At 43.5% G+C, this 19,374-nt stretch overlaps 1 protein-coding gene across 5 annotated transcripts in view; it reads right to left on the reverse strand.

Moving 5' to 3' along the window:
* Positions 1-3,115: 3,115 nt before the first annotated feature.
* TIRAP (TIR domain containing adaptor protein) overlaps positions 3,116-19,374 on the reverse strand; it is a 17,483-nt gene continuing 1,224 nt past the window's right edge. For 2 of the 5 annotated variants that reach the window (XM_081799127.1, XM_081799128.1), the window contains 4 exons: positions 8,119-8,247; positions 7,741-7,877; positions 5,841-6,434; positions 3,116-5,237 (listed from right to left, as the gene is read on the reverse strand). In XM_081799127.1, the coding sequence (XP_081655253.1) occupies positions 5,218-5,237; positions 5,841-6,434; positions 7,741-7,750 (624 nt within the window). In that variant the 5' untranslated portion in view covers positions 7,751-7,877; positions 8,119-8,247 and the 3' untranslated portion in view covers positions 3,116-5,217. Of the gene's footprint in view, positions 5,238-5,840; positions 6,435-7,740; positions 7,878-7,917; positions 8,077-8,118; positions 8,248-19,374 lie in introns of all 5 variants that reach the window. The other 3 variants (XM_081799125.1, XM_081799124.1, XM_081799126.1) reach the window with 2 other exon arrangements.

The following is a 19,374-nucleotide window of genomic DNA, read 5'->3' on the forward strand; positions in this document are numbered from 1 at the left end:
CCTGGGTGGCTCAGTTGGTTAAGCGACTGCCTTCAGCTCAGGTCATGATCCCAGGGTCCTGGGATCGAGTCCCACATCGGGCTCCCTGCTCGGCGGGAAGCCTGCTTCTCCCTCTCCCACTCCCCCTGCTTGTGTTCCCTCTCTCGCTATCTCTCTCTCTCTCTGTCAAATAAATAAATAAAATCTTTAAAAAAAAAAAAAGTTATTACTGGCAAGTCTGTCAATAAGCATTAATCCTTCAGTCTTCTTGAGGAATCTCAAAACTACTCCCAAAACCTTTTTTTTTTTTTTCCCCATTTTATTTTAAAGAAGGACTAGACACTTCCATTTCAGGCCTTATGATAGATGAGATATCCTAAAAACAGGTCAGCTAAAAACACCTGAATGTGAGGTGCCTGGGTGGCTCAGTCCTTAACGGTCTGCCTTTGGCTCAGGTCATGATCCCAGGGTCCTGGGATCGAGCCCCGCATTGGGCTCCCTGCTCCGAGGGAAGCCTGCTTCTCCTCCCACTCCCCCTGCTTGTGTTCCCTCTCTCGCTGTGTGTATCCCTGTCAAATAAATAAAATCTTTAAAAAAAAAAAAAAAAACCTGAATGTTCTGGCTGCAAAATTAAAAACATCCATTTGGTTATATTGCTGCACTCTTAATAAAATTTTCAGAAATGAAAAATGTGGGAGCATGAGTCTATAGAATGGTTAAGTGGACACTGAAGCTTAAGTTCTAAGAGTGATTGCTGGTTTCTGGAAGTCTAGAGCCTTGAGCTTTCTTTTTTTTTTTTTTTTTAAAGATTTTATTTGACAGAGAGAGACACAGTGAGAGAGGGAACACAAGCAGGGGGAGTGGGAGAGGGAGAAGCAGGCCTCCCACGGAGCAGGAAGCCCGATGCGGGGCTCAATCCCAGGACCCTGAGATCATGACCTGAGCCGAAGACAGACGCTTAACTGACTGAGCCACCCAGGTGCCCCTAGCCTTGAGCTTTCATTGTGATGTTTAAGGCACAGGAGACAAGCCCTGGGGGTTTGTGCCAGGTGAGGGATTGGAAGAGAGCATTTCCCTTAGAGTCAAGATCTCTAAGGTCCACCACCTCAATGGAAGGGCCAACTACTAAAAACAAAACAAAAGCTCCCCACTAAAGGAGACAAGATATTTAGGAAGGTTATCTGTCTCAACATCTGGCTGTGTAGGGAAGAAAAAAATCCCCTGAAAATTCATAACCACAGGCCAATCTTCACGCAGGTTTAGAATTCAGATTTGTACTATGTGATCCAGGAAATTCAAATTGAAAAGTTATTTAAGCTGGTCTTGTATTTTTCATTGACTGCTTACTCTATGCTAAATTGACTCCAGAAGAAATGGAAAATCTCAACAGATCTACAACTCTTTAACACATTGAAATTGCGGTTTTAAATCTTTTTCCCACAAAGAAAATGCCAAGCCCAAATGGATTAACAGATGAGTCTACCAAACATACAAGGAACAATTGAGTTCCAAGCTTTTAAACTCTTTAATGAATAGAAAAAAGGGACCACTCCCCAGCTATTTTTCAAATGAAGAATGATTAACATACAATATTGTATTAGTTTCAGGTGTATAACAGTGATTCGATATTTATGTACATTACAAAATGGGACATCTGGGTGGCTTAGTCAGTTAAGCATCTGCGTTCAGCTCAAGTCATGATGCCACATTCTTCTCCCTCTGCCTGCTGCTCACCCTGCTTATGCTCGCTCACTCTCTGGCAAATAAAATCTTTAAAAATATATGTATACATTACACAAATGGTCACTACTATATGTCTTGTTACCACCTGTCACCATACAAAGTTGTTACAATATTACTGTATTTCCTATGCCATACATTACATCCCTATGTCTTCAATTATTTTATAACTGGCAAATTGTACCTCTTAATTTCCTTCACCCATTTCATCCACTCCCCAACTATTTTAGAAGGCTGGTTTAACCTTGGTAACACAACTGGAGAAAAGACAATTATGGGCCAATTCTACATACGAACATAGATGTAAAACCCTAAAGAAAATGTTAGCAGTCTGAATCCTGTGATTTATAACAGAGGTAGTTTATTCATCATGGACAAATTGAGTTTACCCCAAGATTGTTAAGGCTGGCTTAACATTGGAAAGTCTTCATTGTATTGACCAATTTAAAAGGGTAAAAAAACACCTCACCTTAGTAGAGGGGGGCATTTTAAATTTAAAACACATTCAAGATAATGTAAAACTCTTAACTAGAAAGAGGAAACTTAAAACTTGTTAAAAGAAAATTTGCGCCAGACCAAAAATCTCTAACAAATATCACATTTAACGGAGAAACGTTAGAAGCATTCCCTTTAAAAGCATAAATGAGACAAAGACAGTTGCTATTGTCACTTTCAACATACTGGCGGTCCTGGGCAGCACAAAAAGACAAGGAACTAAAGTTTTGTGTTTTGTTTTGCAAATTATATGATTATAGAAACCGAACAGAGTCTGTGGTCTTTTAAGTAATTCAGCAGGTTGCTTTATATTAGATCAATATGCAAAAGAACTGTGATCCTTTCTACCAGTAATAGATAAGAGATATAAAAATACCTTTTACAGTGGCAAGAGAAAATATGAAGCACTAAAGAATAAATTAATAAAAGTGAATGACTGATTATAAAATACATTTCACCATACCAATAATGGAGACATACCATTTTTCTGAGAGAAAGATTCAATATAAAAAAGATCAATTCTTCCCAAGTTAATCTCTCATCTCAATATAAGCCCGATAAAAATACTTATAGGCATCAAGATTTCTTAAAAACCATAGTAAATGAGCCAGTGTGTCACTGATGCAGGGATACACAAACACACCCACACATGACAGTATAATGGCAGCAGTGACCTCACAATCGGTAGGAAGAAAGGATGGACTGACTAGTAGTCGGTAAAAAATGGCTATTCAAATGGGGAAAAAAATTGGACCTTTGACTAACAAACCAAAAGCAACAACAACAAAAATCAAATCCAAGCAAAACATCCCAGGGGATTAAAGATCTAAATGGGAAAGAGCTCCAGAAGAAATTACAGGAAACAGGGAAGGATTTCCTAAATAAGACGCAAAAACACAGATTACAGTAATAGGTAAACGTTTTTATATTTAAAAATAATAAAGCTTTCTGTTCTTTAAAAGATACATTTTTAAAAAAAACTCCTAAAAACATACATAATTTTAATACAGAGGAATAAAATAATGCCTGGGATTTGCCTCAAAGGGATCTGGTGGGGAGGAATTGGAGTTAATTGATAGGAGCTTAGCTCTGAGTTGGTAACTGTTGAAACTGGGTGATGGGTATACAGGGATTCATCAGATTTTTGTCTTCCCCTTTGTTATATGATATACATGGAATTTCTCATTAAAAAGAGAAAAAGAATATTATGGCAATAGGATACCAGTTTTCACCCACCAGATCAGCAAACATTTTACACTCTGATGATTCTACGTGTTTAGTAAGAACATGAAAAAGTGGGAAATCTTATACACAAATGGTAGGAACATAAATTGACATAACCAGTTTGGAAGAAAATTTGGAATTTTCTACCCAAACTGAAAATGTGTATTTACTACCCAGCTGTTCCCCATTCCGGTTAAATCCTAGAAAATCTCATGGAAGCATGTACAAAAATGTGCATAAGCTCATTGCTTTTGATAGCAACAAATGGGAAACAACCAAATGTCCATTGTTGGTACATTTACATATTGAAATGAAAGTGAATTTCCTGGCATTACATGCATCCACATGGATAAACCTTACATGTGGTCAACAAAAAGAATTTGTAGAATACAAACATTATAATACCATTTACATGCAGTACAAAACCATGTAAAGGTAAACATGTGGTCAGGGATGTGTAAGTAAAAAGCCAAAGAAACCCAAAATTCAGAATTCAAAATTCTTCTATTGGGAGAAGGTGATTAAGGGCACAAAGGGGGCACCATAGGGATTGTAAGGTTTTGCTTCTTAAGCTGGGTGGAAGGTACATGAGCGGACAGTATAGTCTTTCTGTATGTAATAAAATAATTCATAATTAAAATTTTTTTCATAATATATATGTCAAGTCATATTTTACACCTAAAACTAATGTCATTGTGTTAATTTATCTCAAATATATACATTTTTTCCAGTGAAAGGAGGGGACATAGGAGGGGGAAGTGAGAGAAGAGGCACAAAATACCCATCAGGGGAGTAAGTTCATTTCGGTTCAACAACAGACTTACTGAGAACAGATGAATGAAACTTTGTCCTACGAGGTACACAATCATCTGCCAGAAGAAAACTGCTGACCTCTCTCAGTACAGAGGTAAAGAACCTTGTAAAAGCATGAGTTCTAGTCAGACCTTTGATGAGGCACCCGTGAGGGAAAGCATCGGTGGGTGGGCTTCTGAGCCAGCGATAGGGGCTGAGCTTTTCCTTCTCTTCAGCCCACTTGCTCCCTGCCCCCTCCTGACTATTCAGAAAGGTTTCTAGGTTTGCGTCTTCGTGTCACACACGAAATAAAAGTAAATAGAGTACAGTGCTGAATGCATCTTCCCTGTAGCCTTCTGGAGTGGACAACGTCCCTGGGAAAGAGAAGGGCAGTAGTGTGTGAAGGACTTGGTACCTGTTGCTTTCTCCTGATGCCAGGCCACTGGGGAAACCAGCCCAGCGTGCAGTGCAGGCTTCTAGCTCATGACCCAGGTGAGTCACCTCTTCTGGGGGGTGGGGGTGGGGTGGTGCTTCTCTATACCAGTGCCCGGTTCCAGGGGAAGAAGATGTAGGTATGTGCCAGGCTGTGTGTGTCCAGTGAGGCAGGAGGCAAAACACGGGTGATCTTGGTATCAGCACCTCCTGACACCTACGACTTCTTCCCCATGGCCTTCCTGGGGAGTCCCCAGTTTCCACACGCCTTCCTGGGAGAGTCCCCAGCTTCCGCATGACCTTCCTGGGGGAATCCCCAGCTTCCCCATGGCCTTTCTGGGGAGCCTACAGTAATGAGTGCCCGATGGGCAATCTGACCCCAGGATTACATACAAAGTGCTACAAACTGGTTCCTTACACCTCGTCACAGCAGCTGGAATCCAAGGCCCTCTGAGGCCCTCTGAGGCCCTCTGAGGCCCTGTGAGGCCCTGGGCTCTCTAACTGGATTTTCAGCTTCGCTCCAACTTTCTGGGTCCCATGGTGAAGTAAGAAGTGTCAGCTGATGGTCTGCAGATCTGCAAGAGAGCGAACAGAATCACAGGGCTTGTCACCCTTCCCAAATCCTAGCATCTCTGTTTCCTCCAACAGGTCCCGCCTCTTCTACCTTTTTACCTATTTCACTTCCAAACCCACTGTAATATAATATCCCCCCCCCAGATACACAATTCTTTCCTATTATTTTGCACTATTTTGCCTTCATAAGCTAATGTCCCTCCGGGCATTTTCCTGGCTCTGGGTGGACATCTCCAACCTGACTTCAGTGAGAGAAACCTAATACTTATAATGATAATAATGACTGATATTTATTGAGAACTTGATATGTGGTAGGCTCTGCCTGTTAGGAGTACTTTACCTGGGCAGGGCCGTGGTCTGAACACTTGTTTAGTGCATATACTTATTTAGGTACATAGTATCATTCTCATTTGACCAATGGGGAAACCCAAGTACAGAGGGGTCAGGTAACTTCCACGAGTAACAGTCTTTTCGAGAGCCTGCATTCTGAGCTACGGGGCTACAACGGCTGTCTCCTAAAAACCAAAGCAGACCAGACGCTGCGGCCGAGCTCCCTTTCTCCCTGGCCGCCCCCCCACCTCCCCCATGCCCTCCCCATAGCTCACAGCGCATGACTGCTTCCTTGACTTGGCGAAAGCCGCCATCGGGGCCCCGGCCATCCACGAAGTACATGAACCGGAGCTCAGCAGGGTAGGCGGCGCTGGTGAGGCCCAACATCAGCGGGATGGTGCGGCCCTCCGCCCCAGGGGCCTCGCTCAGGGCCTGCAGCATCTGGTACCTGCACCACGGGTCCTGCAGGAAGCCTGGGGTGATGAGCAGCACCCGGCAGTGACTGCTACTCAGGGCCTGGCACAACTCAGACACGATGGCGCCCCCTGGGGTCGCATCCCGAAGCTGCAGGAAGCAGCGCAGGCTGGCGGTGCTGCCCTCCAGGTAGGAGACCAGCTCCTGGGCGGCCTCCAGGTCCTCCTCACTGTGGCACACGCAGACGTCGTAGTCCTTGCTCCAGCGGCCGCTGCTGCTGCTGCTGCTGCTGCTGCTGGCACCCACGTGTGTGGGCGGGGGGGTGCGAGACAAGGCTGAGCTGAGGCCCGGGGCGGGGGGGTCGTCCCGGGAGCTCGGCTGTGAAACGTCCCTGGAGGTGCTCTCTGCAGAGTCCGGCAGCTTCCTGGGCTTCGACAGGGCCTGCCTGAACCAGTCTGTGGGGCAGAGAAACGCTGCTCAGGCCGGGTAGTCTCACCAGATTGCGTCCTCACGGCCCTGCACAGAGGACCTCACACCTGGCAGGTCGGCCCATCGCCCCCCACGGGCAGACCATGCCGCCCGACTCTCAGAGACCTACCGCTCTGCTCTTTGGTACATCATTCAGGACTTGCCTTGAACGTCCCATCATCTTTAAAGGTTTGGGGAAGTCATAAAAACTCTGGCTGTTTTATGAGTCGTGAGAAGGTAACATACAGCATACTGGCTATAGTTGATAATCCTGTACTCCCTATTGAAAGTTGCCAAGAGCGGAAGCCTTCAAAGTTCTCATCACAAGAAAATAAGTTCTGTAATTACGTATGGTAACGGATGTTAACTAGGTCTTGTGGTGATCATTTCACAAAATATACAAATACTGAATCATATTGTACTGCTGAAACCAATATAATGTATGTCAGTTATACTTCAATGATTAAATAAACAACAACAGAACAAAGAAAGGAAAGAACTCTGACTTTCATCAGCCTGATTAGGAAAGATGTCTTTGCCCTATTCCAGGCCCTTTGATTTCTGGTACTGTCAGCTCACTCTACCCTAAACTTCCCACTTGTAGTGACTAGCCAACTATCCGCTAGTCTGTAAGTAGAGCTATGTTAAGCTGGTCAGGATTAATCAATTCCCAAACCCACTTTCTGCAGTGAGGGGAGGTGGATTTAGATTAAGGTGGGCTACCCATTATGGGAGGGAAAAAGGGGAGGGATTGGCATCTGTCTGGCCCCAGGAAATCCCAGATTGTTGCTAAATGGTAAAACAAAAGCATGGAAGAGGGTTACTGCTCAGAGCACCTGAAGAGCGGAGAGCCTAGTGATTTGCCATCTAGACTTTGGAGCCAGGCATAGATCTGATTATAGACCTGCAGCTTGCTTGCTGTATGACCTTAAGCAAGTCAGTCTATGTCTACCATTGCCTCATCTGTAACACGGGTTCATTTTAATTGTTGCTGAAGATTAACTGAGATAATGCCATGTCTGGTATACTGTAAGTATTCCATAATGAGACCAGCTCAGCTTCCCCAGCTTTTGATAAGGACAGAAAGTTTAGTGTTCTGGAGATTAATTTGTTTTCTCACTCTGCTTGGCTCCTTCCTCTAAATGGTTCAGAAAGACTTCCATGACAAGAAACACAATGCTAAGTGCTCTGCACCATGGTTTCCAGGTTAGGAAAATTAGCTGAGCATGCATGGAAAAGCCGTGAGCCCAAAGGACTGAAGGTTCTATGATGCGTGCCTCTCTCCTCACTCACCGCAAAGCATCTGGGCTCTGAGGTCAAGGCCGGAGCCCAGGAGCCCACCATCGTCAGCCTCCCTGCATCTCCTGCTGCATGTGGGCCAGGCAGCCCTCCCACCTCGCCAACAGGAACGCAGAGGAGTACACTCATAGCTGTGAACAAGAGCGGAATTAGGAGTCGGCTTCCACTCACCAGCCATCTTGCCCAGAGGCTTCTTGGACCGGGCGCGAGGAGCTGGGAAGGAGGATGATGATGCCATAGTATGGGGCTCAAAACTAACCCCATGAGACCAGGCATTGGTAAAGTGAGAGAAGGGAGGGGACTCAGTCGTGACCTTATGGAACAGCCATCCTATAAGAGACAGAGAGAGAGGATCACAAAAATTGTACTTACCTTACTCTCAGTCCCAGTGTGTGGGCTCTAGATGTTCTCTCCTAATGCCTGACAGAGGCTCAGTCCCTCTGATGATCCCTATCCCACATCTACCACTGGATTGGATCCGGCTTCCAGAAAAACCCAGATCTGTGGAGAGTGGCGAGACAGAGTGGGAGCCCAGCATGAGCAGTTGAGTGACTGTCCCCCACTGCACCCGGCCAGGAGCACACCCTGGGGTTCTGGGGCAGGGCAGCTGGCCGGAAGCTCTGGATAAGGACTTCCAATGTGGGAGGAGGGGGGGAAACATGATGGAGGAGTAAGAGGGCCGTGGGCTCACCAAGTGCCCCGAACTCAGCTAGAGAACACTCAAATCGCTACCATATGATCTAGCAATTGCACTACTGGGTATTTACCCCAAAGATACAAATGTAGGGATCTGAAGGGGTACGTGCGCCCCGATGTTTATAGCAATGTCCACAATAGCCAAACTGTGGAAAGAGCCCAGATGTCCATCGACAGATGAATGGATAAAGAGGATGTGGTATATATACACAATGGAATATCATGCAGCCATCAAAAGGAATGAAATCTTGCCATTTGCAACGACGTGGATGGAACTGGAGGGTATGATGCTGAGTGAAATAAGTCAATCAGAGAAAGACATGTATCATATGACCTCACTGATATGAGGAATTCTTAATCTCAGGAAACAAACTGAGGGTTGCTGGAGTGGTGGGGGGTGGGAGGGATGGGGTGGCTGGGTGATAGACACTGGGGAGGGTATGTGCTATGGTGAGTGCTGTGAATTGCGTAAGACCGTTGAGTCATGGACCTGTACCTCTGAAACAAATAATACATTATATGTTAAAAAAAAGAAGATAGCAGGAGGGGAAGAATGAAGGGGGAGAATTGGAGGGGAAGATGAACCCTGAGAGACAATGGACTCTGAGAAACAAACTGAGGGTTCTAGAGGGGAGGGGGCTGGGGGGATGTGTTAGCCTGGTGATGGGTATTAAGGAGGGCACGTTCTACATGGAGCACTGGGTGTTATGCACAAACAATGAATCATGGAACACCACATCTAAAACTAATGATGTATGGTGATTAACGTAACATTAAAAAAAAAAAAACAAACTCTCAAATCACCCTAAATACCCGCAGAAACCGACCGGAATACTGGCAGAACAAACTCCACAACTAAAGGGAGAGAAGAAGCCACACTGAGGAAGGTAGGAAGTGCGGAGACCTGGCATGGGGGAGAAACGGCTCCTGGCTGCTGCGGAGCGGGGCGGGGGGCGGGGGGCGGTGGCGAAGGGCTGAGAGAGAGGAGCGCACAGGAGATATGCACAGGAGAACGGTTTACCCAAAGCCAGTGGCTTGGAAGGCGAGAAGGGCTGAAATTTGTGAGATTTTGCAACTAGTGGGGCTTAAAGCCTGGAGTTTTAAAAGACTGGAGGACTTGGCTGGGATAGAGCCCTGAGGGTACTGCCCTGCTCCTGGAGAGAAGGCGGGCAAGCAACTGGGGGCAGATTATTCACTCTCCGGAGAGGCAGAGACACCTTTCCAGGAACAAAGGAGTTGGCCAGCACCATTTCCCAGAAACAGAGCCACCAGCAGGAGGCAGCTCTGGGGGACACTGACTGCCTAACCAGCTTACACCGCGCCCCGGCCCCGGCACTCTGGTGGGACTGCCCCTCTCCATCAAGCTCTGGTCTCGGTCCCGGCCCAGTCTGTCTCATTCACCGGGCAGTGGCCCCCTCCGCCAGAAGACCCAACCCAAACCCCTGCCCACACCATGTCTCCTGACCAAAGTGTTCTGCAGGGCTTCGGCTCCAGTGGAAGGAGTTATCAGGTCACATTTAACAAGCAAACCAGAGCACACCTAGTTAAAACTCGCCACATTCAAGCCAGGGACCAAACACTGCTCACTGCCAGCAAGGAGAGCCTCTGCAGACAACTGGCCCAAAGGACAGGGCAGCCAGAACACAGCAGCAGAGCACATGCAGCACATGCCAGAGACACTAACTGAAGTGCCAGGCCCGGGGCACTGCATGAGCTCTTCTTCATAAGGCCGTTGCCTTCAGGAGCAGAAGACGCAACTGGCTTTTCTAACACAGAGAAGAAGGCAGAGATTTAGATAAAATGCGCACATGGAGGAATTTACACCAAATGAAAGAACAAAATAAGGCCACGGCCAGAAATCCAAGAAAAACAGGTACAACTAGCCTGTCTAATAGAGAATTTAGAGTAACATTCATAAGGCTGATCATTAGACTTGAGGAGATAATTAACTTCAGGGAGACCCTTACCACAGAGTTAAGAAATGGTTGTTGAGAGATAAAAACGGCAATAAATGAGACGGTAAACAGGTGTGATGCAATGACAACAGGGTGGAAGAAGCAAAGGAACAAATTAGTGACCTAGAAGGTAAGCAAGCTGAACAAAAGAGAGAAGAAAGGATTATGCAAAACAAGAATAGACTTAGGGAACTCAGTGACTCCATCAAACATAATAACATTTGTATTATAGGGATCCCAGAGGGAGAAGAGAAAAGGGGGCAGAAAATTTATTTGAAGAAATAATAGCTGAAAACTTCCCTAATCTAGGTAAGGAAACAGATATCCAGATCCAAGAGGCACAGAGAACCCCCAACAAAATCAACAAAAGCAGATCCACACCAAGAGCTATTATAATTAAACTGGCAAAATATAGTAGTAAGGAAAAAATCTTAAAAGCAGCAAGACAAAAGAAGATGGTTACTTATAAGGGTAAACCCGTAAGGCTAGCAGCCAATTTTTCAGCACAGACTCTCCAAGCCAGAAGGCATGATCTATTCAGAGAGCTAAGTGGGAAAAATCTGCAGCCAAGAATACTCTATCCAGCAAGGCTAACATTCAAAATAGAAGGAGGAACAGTTTCACAGACAAACAAGGACTTCCTGTGTCAATGCTGAAATCGGACCACAGTTGCTATTTGAACAAATAATTATGTATCCAGGTAGATGCTGAGCAGTAGTGAGAGAGCACATGCAAGAAACCTTGGAAGACTTCCTCCAGTCTGCCTTCTGAATAACTCCCTCCATCCACCTATCCGTCTTCCCATAGAAACACCCCTCCCCCCACTTCTTCCTTTCCCCTCTCCCTCAGCTGTCAACTCAGGGAGATAGAGTCACATAGTGGTAGAGTCTACAGACTCTACAAGCAGAGTGCCTGGATTCTCACCTCTTATTAATCACGGACTTTGGCAAGCTACTTAATCTTGCTAAGCTTCAGCTTCTCCATCTTTGAAATGGAAATAAAACTAGAACCTCCTCAGCTTTATTGTGAAGACCACATGACATAATTTATGTAAAGTGGTAATGATTCGGCATATAATGTTCAGAAAATAGTTAGTATGTATTTAAAATAATCTAGATCAGGGCACCTGGGTGGCTCAGTCAGTTAAGCGTCTGCCTTCAGCTCCGGTCATGACCCCAGGGTCCTGGAATCGAATTCCGTGTCAGGCTCCCTGCTCAGCGGGGAGCCTGCTTTTCCCTCTCTCCCTGCTCTCCCCCTGCTTGTGTTCTCTCTCTCTCTGTCAAATAAATAAAATCTTAAAAAATAATAATAAAATAATCTAGATATTGGAGGGATATATTATGTTCATGATTTAGAATACTCAGCATTGTAATTTTCCCCAAACTAATCTAAAGGTAAGTGTTATCCAAATTCTGGAATTTGGGGGGGGGGGCAGGGATTGTCAGACTGTTTCTAAATTTATATGGAAATGCAGAGGACCAAGAATGTCTTCAATGGGCAGTTTGTTGTGTTTCCCTTCCACCACGATGACCAGGATACCCCTGATGGTGGAGGCTCTTTCAGCCTAGGTTTCTGGGAAGACAGTATGTGGAATAGAGCCCCCCCACCCCCTGATCCGAGGTGGGGCTGCAGCATTCGCATGTGAAGGGCTGGCAGAGAACTTGGCTCTCAAGCTGGAGCGGTGGGCAGAGCTGCTTGCTTTCTCACTCTGACCTGTCTGCAGAGGTCAAAACAGACCCCTGGGAACTCACAGAAAAACTACTTGTTTTGTGAAACACACAGTAATAAATTTCCAAGTTGAAAGGATGTTATTCAAGGCTGAGGATGATGCTTGTTCACTGCTGAATGCTACACACCTTTATGCCAAGCCAGTGCCTATCAGACGAGTTACTGATGACTCATGAAACTATATCAAAGTTCAAAAAAAAAAAAAAAAGATCTTAAACCACTGCAGCCAGGGGGGCAGAAAGAAGAAGAGGAGTGGGCACAGGAACCAGAGATATCTTGAAAGAGAAGAGCAGTTCGCTGCTAAGCCAGCCAAGGAGACATTAAAAGGTGAACATTGTCATATATGTGTGTTTCTTTTCCTACCTCATATTCTTCGGATTTCAGACAGTCTGAGTGGTAGGCTGAAGTTAAGGCAATGCCTGATAACCAGTGATTTTGAAATCCTTTTCCAGGTCTGGGGTTGCTGTCCCTCGACATCTTCATTCCAACCATTCCAGATGCCCTTTCTCTCAGTAGCAGACATAATGTCTCTGGATTTTATAAATTATTTAAATATTTTGTCAATTTTGTCTTAATTTTAAAATTCATTATTTGGCCTTGATATAAACTGGAGAATCATTTGATATTCTTAATGGTAGTTTAAAGGTTCGAAACTAACATAATACTTTAATCTTCTTAACAGATGTCGATTTAAAAGTTTCAGTTTCTCATTTTAGGACATGACTTGCTCTTTTGGTCATACATACTGATTTTTGGTAATTGCCTGTTTTCATTGCTTGGTTAAGAAGAAATCCAGTTGCCCAACAGCATATGCCACTGTAAGTGGGTTGGTATAAGCCCTTGGGACTATTGTTACGGAAATGTTTAAATACAGGAAAAAATTGCATCTTTGACATAGGATAATTGAGCAAGATGACAGATTAAGTTCCATTAACCCTATACACGGTCTACTTCTAGAATCTAAAACTCCACTGCACCTTCCTTGTTATCTTTCAGTTCCTGTGCAGCTGAAGCTATGAGACCATCACACTTAAACATGCTTTAAACTTTACAAGATTTAGTACTAGTCATATATTGAGATAGAGGGGACATAGCTGTCAAACAGATGAGAAGATAATGAACCTAAATCTCCAAATGGAAGGTCTAATTACTAGCTCTGTTTAGTCTTGGATTTGTTGTGTGGCCTTAGGTACAGTCATTTTTCCTTGGGCTTTTTAAAAATTCATAAAGTAAAATGATACATACCTAAATACCTACTTTGTAGATAATTACAAAGACTTGATAGAAAATTAGTAAAAGCTTCTTTTAAAAAAGCAATAGCACGATACCTTTCGTGTTTTTTAGAATGCTTTTGCAGTATTATATGTAGGAATATACTATGTGAGGGAACTATTACGAGGTTTCACTGTACAAAATACAAAGTGTATTAAGTATTATCCAATACCTAACAGGTGTCCAATCTCTTTTTTTTTTTTTTTAAGATTTTATTTATTTATTTGACAGAGAGAGAGAGAGATAGCAAGGGCAGGAACACAAGCAGGGGGAGTGGGAGCGGGAGAAGCAGGCCTCCTGCGGAGCAGGCAGCCCGATGCGGGGCTCGATCCCAGGATCCCAGGACCATGACCTGAGCCGAAGGCAGGGATCAGGGGGTGGGGGGGCTCTATTCCACATACTGTCTTCCCAGAAACCTAGGCTGAAAGAGCCTCCACCATCAGGGGTATTCTGGTCATCGTGGTGGAAGGTGCCCCTGTCCAATCTCTTTTATACAGGGAATGTACTGAAACTATGAAGACGTATGATTAGAATATGTATTTTATATAATTCATATGACATTTCTGTTAAGCTGGAATCACTGTCTGTGGTGGACAAGTTAACGTCCCATGAAGATGTCCACATCCTAATCCTCAGAACCAGTGAATATGCTACCTTCCATGGCAGAAATGGACTTTGCAGATGAGATTAAGGATCTTGAGATGTGAAGAGTATCCTGGATGACCTGAGAGGGCTCTATGTCATCACAAGGGTCCTTCTAAGAGGCAGGCAGGGGGGTCAGGCTGAGAGGAGGAGGGACAACGGAAGCAGAGGTTGGTGTGATGTGGGGGAATGCAGGCAGCCTCTAGAAGCTGGAAAAGGCAAGTAGATGGATTCTTCTCTGGAGCATCCAGAAGGAACGTAGCCCTGCCAGTCCACTTTAGACTTCTGGCTGCCACAGCTGTAGGCTAATAAATGCCTGCTGTACTAAGCCACTAAGTTTTTGGTAACTGGTTAGAGAAACAGCAGGAAACTACGACACTATCTTTGATTGTCTGTCATGCTAGTGAACGGAGGAAGCATTGAATCTGAGTGCTAGAGACTGGTCTGTTTAAAGGTTTAAATTGTTTGAAAGAGTTTTTCGCTTCTTTGATGAATAAATGATCTTGACACTTGATTTTGACGTTAAGAACACTGGTTTCAAAGGTTAAGTTTTGCTTCTCAAACATTTGCTAAGACACTTGTTGGGCAGGAGCGTTAGGACTTGCAGGATAGCGTCACTTAAAGTGCTCAATTGAATTGTTAATAGCTGGATAGATACAATACTGTGTTTTTTTTCTTAAAGATTATATTTATTTATTTGACAGAGAGAGACAGCGAGAGAAGGAACACGAGCAGGGGCAGTGGGAGAGGGAGAAGCAGGCTTCCCGCGGAGCAGGGAGCCCGAAGCGGGGCTCGATCCCAGGACCCTGGGATCATGACCTGAGCCGAAGGCAGATGCTTAATGACTGAGCCACCCAGGCGCCCCAATACTGTGTTTCTAAGAGTGGTTTGCAGACTAGTAGACAGGCCCTAAGGTGGCCCCCATGTTCACACCTTAAGTGTGGGCCAGACTCATGACTTCTAACTGACTGAATATGGCAAAGATTATGGAATGTCACTCACCTGGTTACATTACTATATACATGATGTGTACATGTGTGAATATGCATTTATATGTATATACACACACCATGTATATTTACTATATAAGGTAAGTACACGTGGAGCGCCTGGCTGGCTCAGTCGGTAGAGCGTATGACTCTTGAACTTGGGGTCATGAATTCAAGCCCCACATTGGGTGTAGAGATTACTTTAAAAAAATAAAAATAGGGCGCCTGGGTGGCTCAGTTGGTTAAAGCAACTGCCTTTGGCTCAGGTCATGATCCTGGAGTCCCGGGATCGAGTCCCGCCTCGGGCTCCCTGCTCAGCGAGGAGCCTGCTTCTCCCTCTGACCCTCCCCCCTCTCATGTACTCTCTCTCATTCTCGCTCTCTCAAATAAATAAATAAATCTTTAAAATAAATAAATAAAAATATATAAAAAATGATGTGTACATGTGAATATAGCATATATATAAATATTGTGTCATACTTGTGTGTGTGTGTGTGTATGTGTGTATGTTTGAATTCATCTTAGCAGACTGGAGAGAGATTCCTTTACTGACTTTGAAGAATTTGCCAGCCTTGTTGTAAGAGGGCCAGTGTCAAGAAATTGCAGGCTGCCTCTAGAATCTGCGGGATCTCTAGAAGTAACCTCTAGAGAAGTCATCTCCAGCTGACAGCCAGCAAGAAAACAGACCTCAGTGTTATAACTGCAAGGAGATTCTGCCAACAAAGAACAACCTGAGGGAGTCCGGTAGTGGATCTTTCCCCATCTGAATCCCCAGTGGCACTGTAGCCCCAGCTAATACCTGGACTTAAGCCAGGTAAGACCCCAGCAGAAGACTCAGTCAAGTCTTGCCTGGCCCTTGCCCCACAGAAACTATGAGATAATAAATAGGTGTTGGTGTATACTGCTGAATTTGTGGTAATTTGTTATGCAGCCCAGAAAACAAATACAGGGACTAACTGCAATGATGGTTTGAAATGCCAGTTCCTGTGCCCTCTCCCAAATCTACTGAAGTCAATCTCTGGGTAAAGCTTAGGAAGCAGGATTCTGACGTACCTAAGAAGATTGGTCTAGTCGGTTATGTCAGTGGTTCTCAAACCATATTGTTATCACCCAGAGAGCTTTTAAAAAAAATATAGATACTCCTGGAAAACCTTATTTGATATTTCAGAAATGGGGCCCAAGAATCCGGTTTTGAAGAGCTGTCTAGGAAACTCTGAGCCAAGGAACCACTATTCTCAATTTATATTGTTACTTCTATTTATAAGCAGTGAAATGATTGGAAGCAGCCCAGTAAATCTTGAGATTGAATTTATGAAATAAATTCCAGATGACTGATTCTGCTATAAAGTCAAATTTAAGGTGGAACTCTAGCAGGCAGAAAACAGTCATAGAATTCTGGTTGATTAACTGAAGTCTTATGACCTGTATTAAAATAAATCATGTTCACTGGCACATATAGTTTCAAAAGTATATTTTATAAATTTTGAAGACTTTAAAAATGTCAAAAAGTATATATATGTGCATGTGTGTGTGTAACAGCATCCATTTTTAAAAACTTAATTATAAGTCAAAAGTATTGTAACTGGTTATTCAAATCTAAAACTTCAGCTGAAGCTCAGTCACATGAGAACTATCTTACTGATCAAACACGAATGGGAAGCATTATAATTAATGTTGATGTATTTTGCAAAAAAGTAGCAAATTGGTCTTTGGGATACCTCAGCTTCTTAGTTGTAAAACATTCTCTTTGTTCTGAAACTATATCATACAGGTACTAAAGCTCATTTTAACTAAAATGGCGTAAATTGATTTTGTATTTACTTTGCAGTAGATCTGATGTAAATATGCAGCATTGAATATAATACAGATTGTGCCAGGAGTAAATTTATGGATGGGTACGGTTTACAAATTATGCCAATTGTATACCCTTTTACATTAGTCCCCTGTTGAGCTTACCAAATGAGTCCTTCATATATATATATATATATATATATATATATATATATATATATATATATATATGTATGGTTTTTTTTTAAGATTTTATTTATTTATTTGACAGAGAGAGACCAGCAAGAGTAGGAACACAAGCAGGGGGAGGGGGAGGAGTACAAAATACAAAATAGGAGTACAAAAAAAAATACAGCCCCTGTATTTTTTTTTTTTAAAGAAGCTTTGGGAGACATAGCTAGAAAAAAAAAAAAATACCTAAGATCTTAAAGAAGAACAATGCTGAGAGCTTCCACCACCAGAATAATAAAGATAAATAATAAAATAATAAACACTTATTATAAAGCATTATTTAAGGCAGCATGCTACTATGCATGAGTCCACAGACAGATGGAAGAACAGGGTGTCTAGAAACAGACCCACATTCGGGGCGCCTGGGTGGCTCAGTCGTTAAGCGTCTGCCTTCGGCTCAGGTCATGATCCTGGAGTCCCGGGATCGAGTCCCGCATCGGGCTCCCTGCTCAGCGGGAAGCCTGCTTCTCCCTCTCCCACTCCCCCTGCTTGTGTTCCCTCTCTCGCTCTGTCTCTCTCTGTCAAATAAATAAAATCTTAAAAAAAAAAAAAAGAAACAGACCCACATCCGTACAGTCTCCTGATCACAAGGCTGACACTGCCAAGCAGTGGAAAGTGGTGCTGCATCAATTTTGATAGCCTTGTGGAAAAAAATAAATCTTGACCCAAATCTCACACCATACAAAAAAAACTTAATTTCAAACGGATGGCAGATATAAGTGAGAAAAACAATAAAGCTTTTAGAGGAAAATATAGGAGTTTATCTTCCTGACTTCATCTTCTGATTATTTAAAATTGAGATGTAATTGACGTAAAACATTAGTTTCAGGTGCACAACACAATGATCCGATATATGTATATATTGTGAAATGGTCACCCAATAAGTCTAGCTAACATCCATCACCACATAGTTACACATTTTTTTCTTGTGATGAGAATAAATCCACTCTGTTAGCAACCTTCAAATATGCAATACAGTTTTGTAGTCTAGTCACCATGCTGTCAATTTACATCCCCAGGATTTCTTTACCTTATGACTGGAGTTTGTATCTTTTGACCACCTTCACTCATTTTGCCCACCCACTACCCCCTGGGGTAAGTAAAGATTTTTTCAACTGGTCATAAATAATACAACCATGACGGGGGGGGAGATAAACTGGGCAACATTAAAGTGAAGAACTGTTGTTCATCAAAAGCCACCTTTAAGAGAGTGAAAAGGCAATCTCCCGAGACGATATTTAAAAAATACATATCCAATAAATGTTTCATAACCAGAATATTTAAGAACTCTTACAAACTAGTAAGAAAGTAATAACCTGGGGTGCCTGGGTGGCTCAGTCGTTAAGTGTCTGCCTTCGGCTCAGGTCATGATCCCAGGGTCCTGGGATCGAGCCCTGCATCGGGCTCCCTGCTCAGCGGGAAACCTGCTTCTCCCTCTCACACTCCCCTTGCTTGTGTTCCCTCTCTCGCTGTGTCTCTCTCTGTCAAATAAATAAATAAAATCTTTTAAAAAAAGTAATAATCTATTGAAAAAAATGGGCAGAAGAATTGAACACTTTGCAAAAAGGATATCCAAATGCCCAACAGACATGAAAAGATGCAGACTCATTAGTCAAAAGAGAAATGCAAATTAAAACCTCAGTGCACCACCCTGAGCAGAATTGCTACAATGAAAAAGACAGTATCAAGTACTGGTAAAGATGTTGAGGAATAGGAATTCACACACTGCTGGTGGGAGTGTAAATTCCTACAACCACTTTGGAAAACCATGTGGCGCTAAACTATGCTAAAGCTGAACATAAACACACCTAGCAATTCCACTCTTAGGGATATACCCAACAGGACTGCTACATACGTCCCCCAAAAGACAACCACAAGAATCCTCGGGGCACTATTTAAAAAAAAAAAAAAAACCCAAACTGGAAACAACCCATGTCCATCCACCCAAGTGCCCAGTAGAAAGTAGAAATAAATTGTGCTCTATCTGTACAGTGCGAAATCACACATCAGTTGAGATTAATGAATCACGGCTAAATGCCACCCGGCTGCATCTCACATACTGAGTATAAAGTACTATACACAAAAAGTAGGTACACATGAGTCCACATATCAAAACTTCAAAACCAACCATGAGAGACGATGGACTCTGAAAAACAAACTGAGGGTTCTAGAGGGGAGGGGGGTGGGAGGATGGGTTAGCCTGGTGGTGGGTATTGAGGAGGGCACATTCTGCATGGAGCACTGGGTGTTATGCACAAACAATGAATCATGGAACACTTCATCTAGAACTAATGATGTAATGTATGGGGATTAACATAAGAATA

The sequence above is a fragment of the Leptonychotes weddellii genome, chromosome 11 (assembly GCF_054177405.1).
Source record: "Leptonychotes weddellii isolate Sample4059 chromosome 11, ASM5417740v2, whole genome shotgun sequence".
NCBI lineage: Eukaryota > Metazoa > Chordata > Mammalia > Carnivora > Phocidae > Leptonychotes > Leptonychotes weddellii.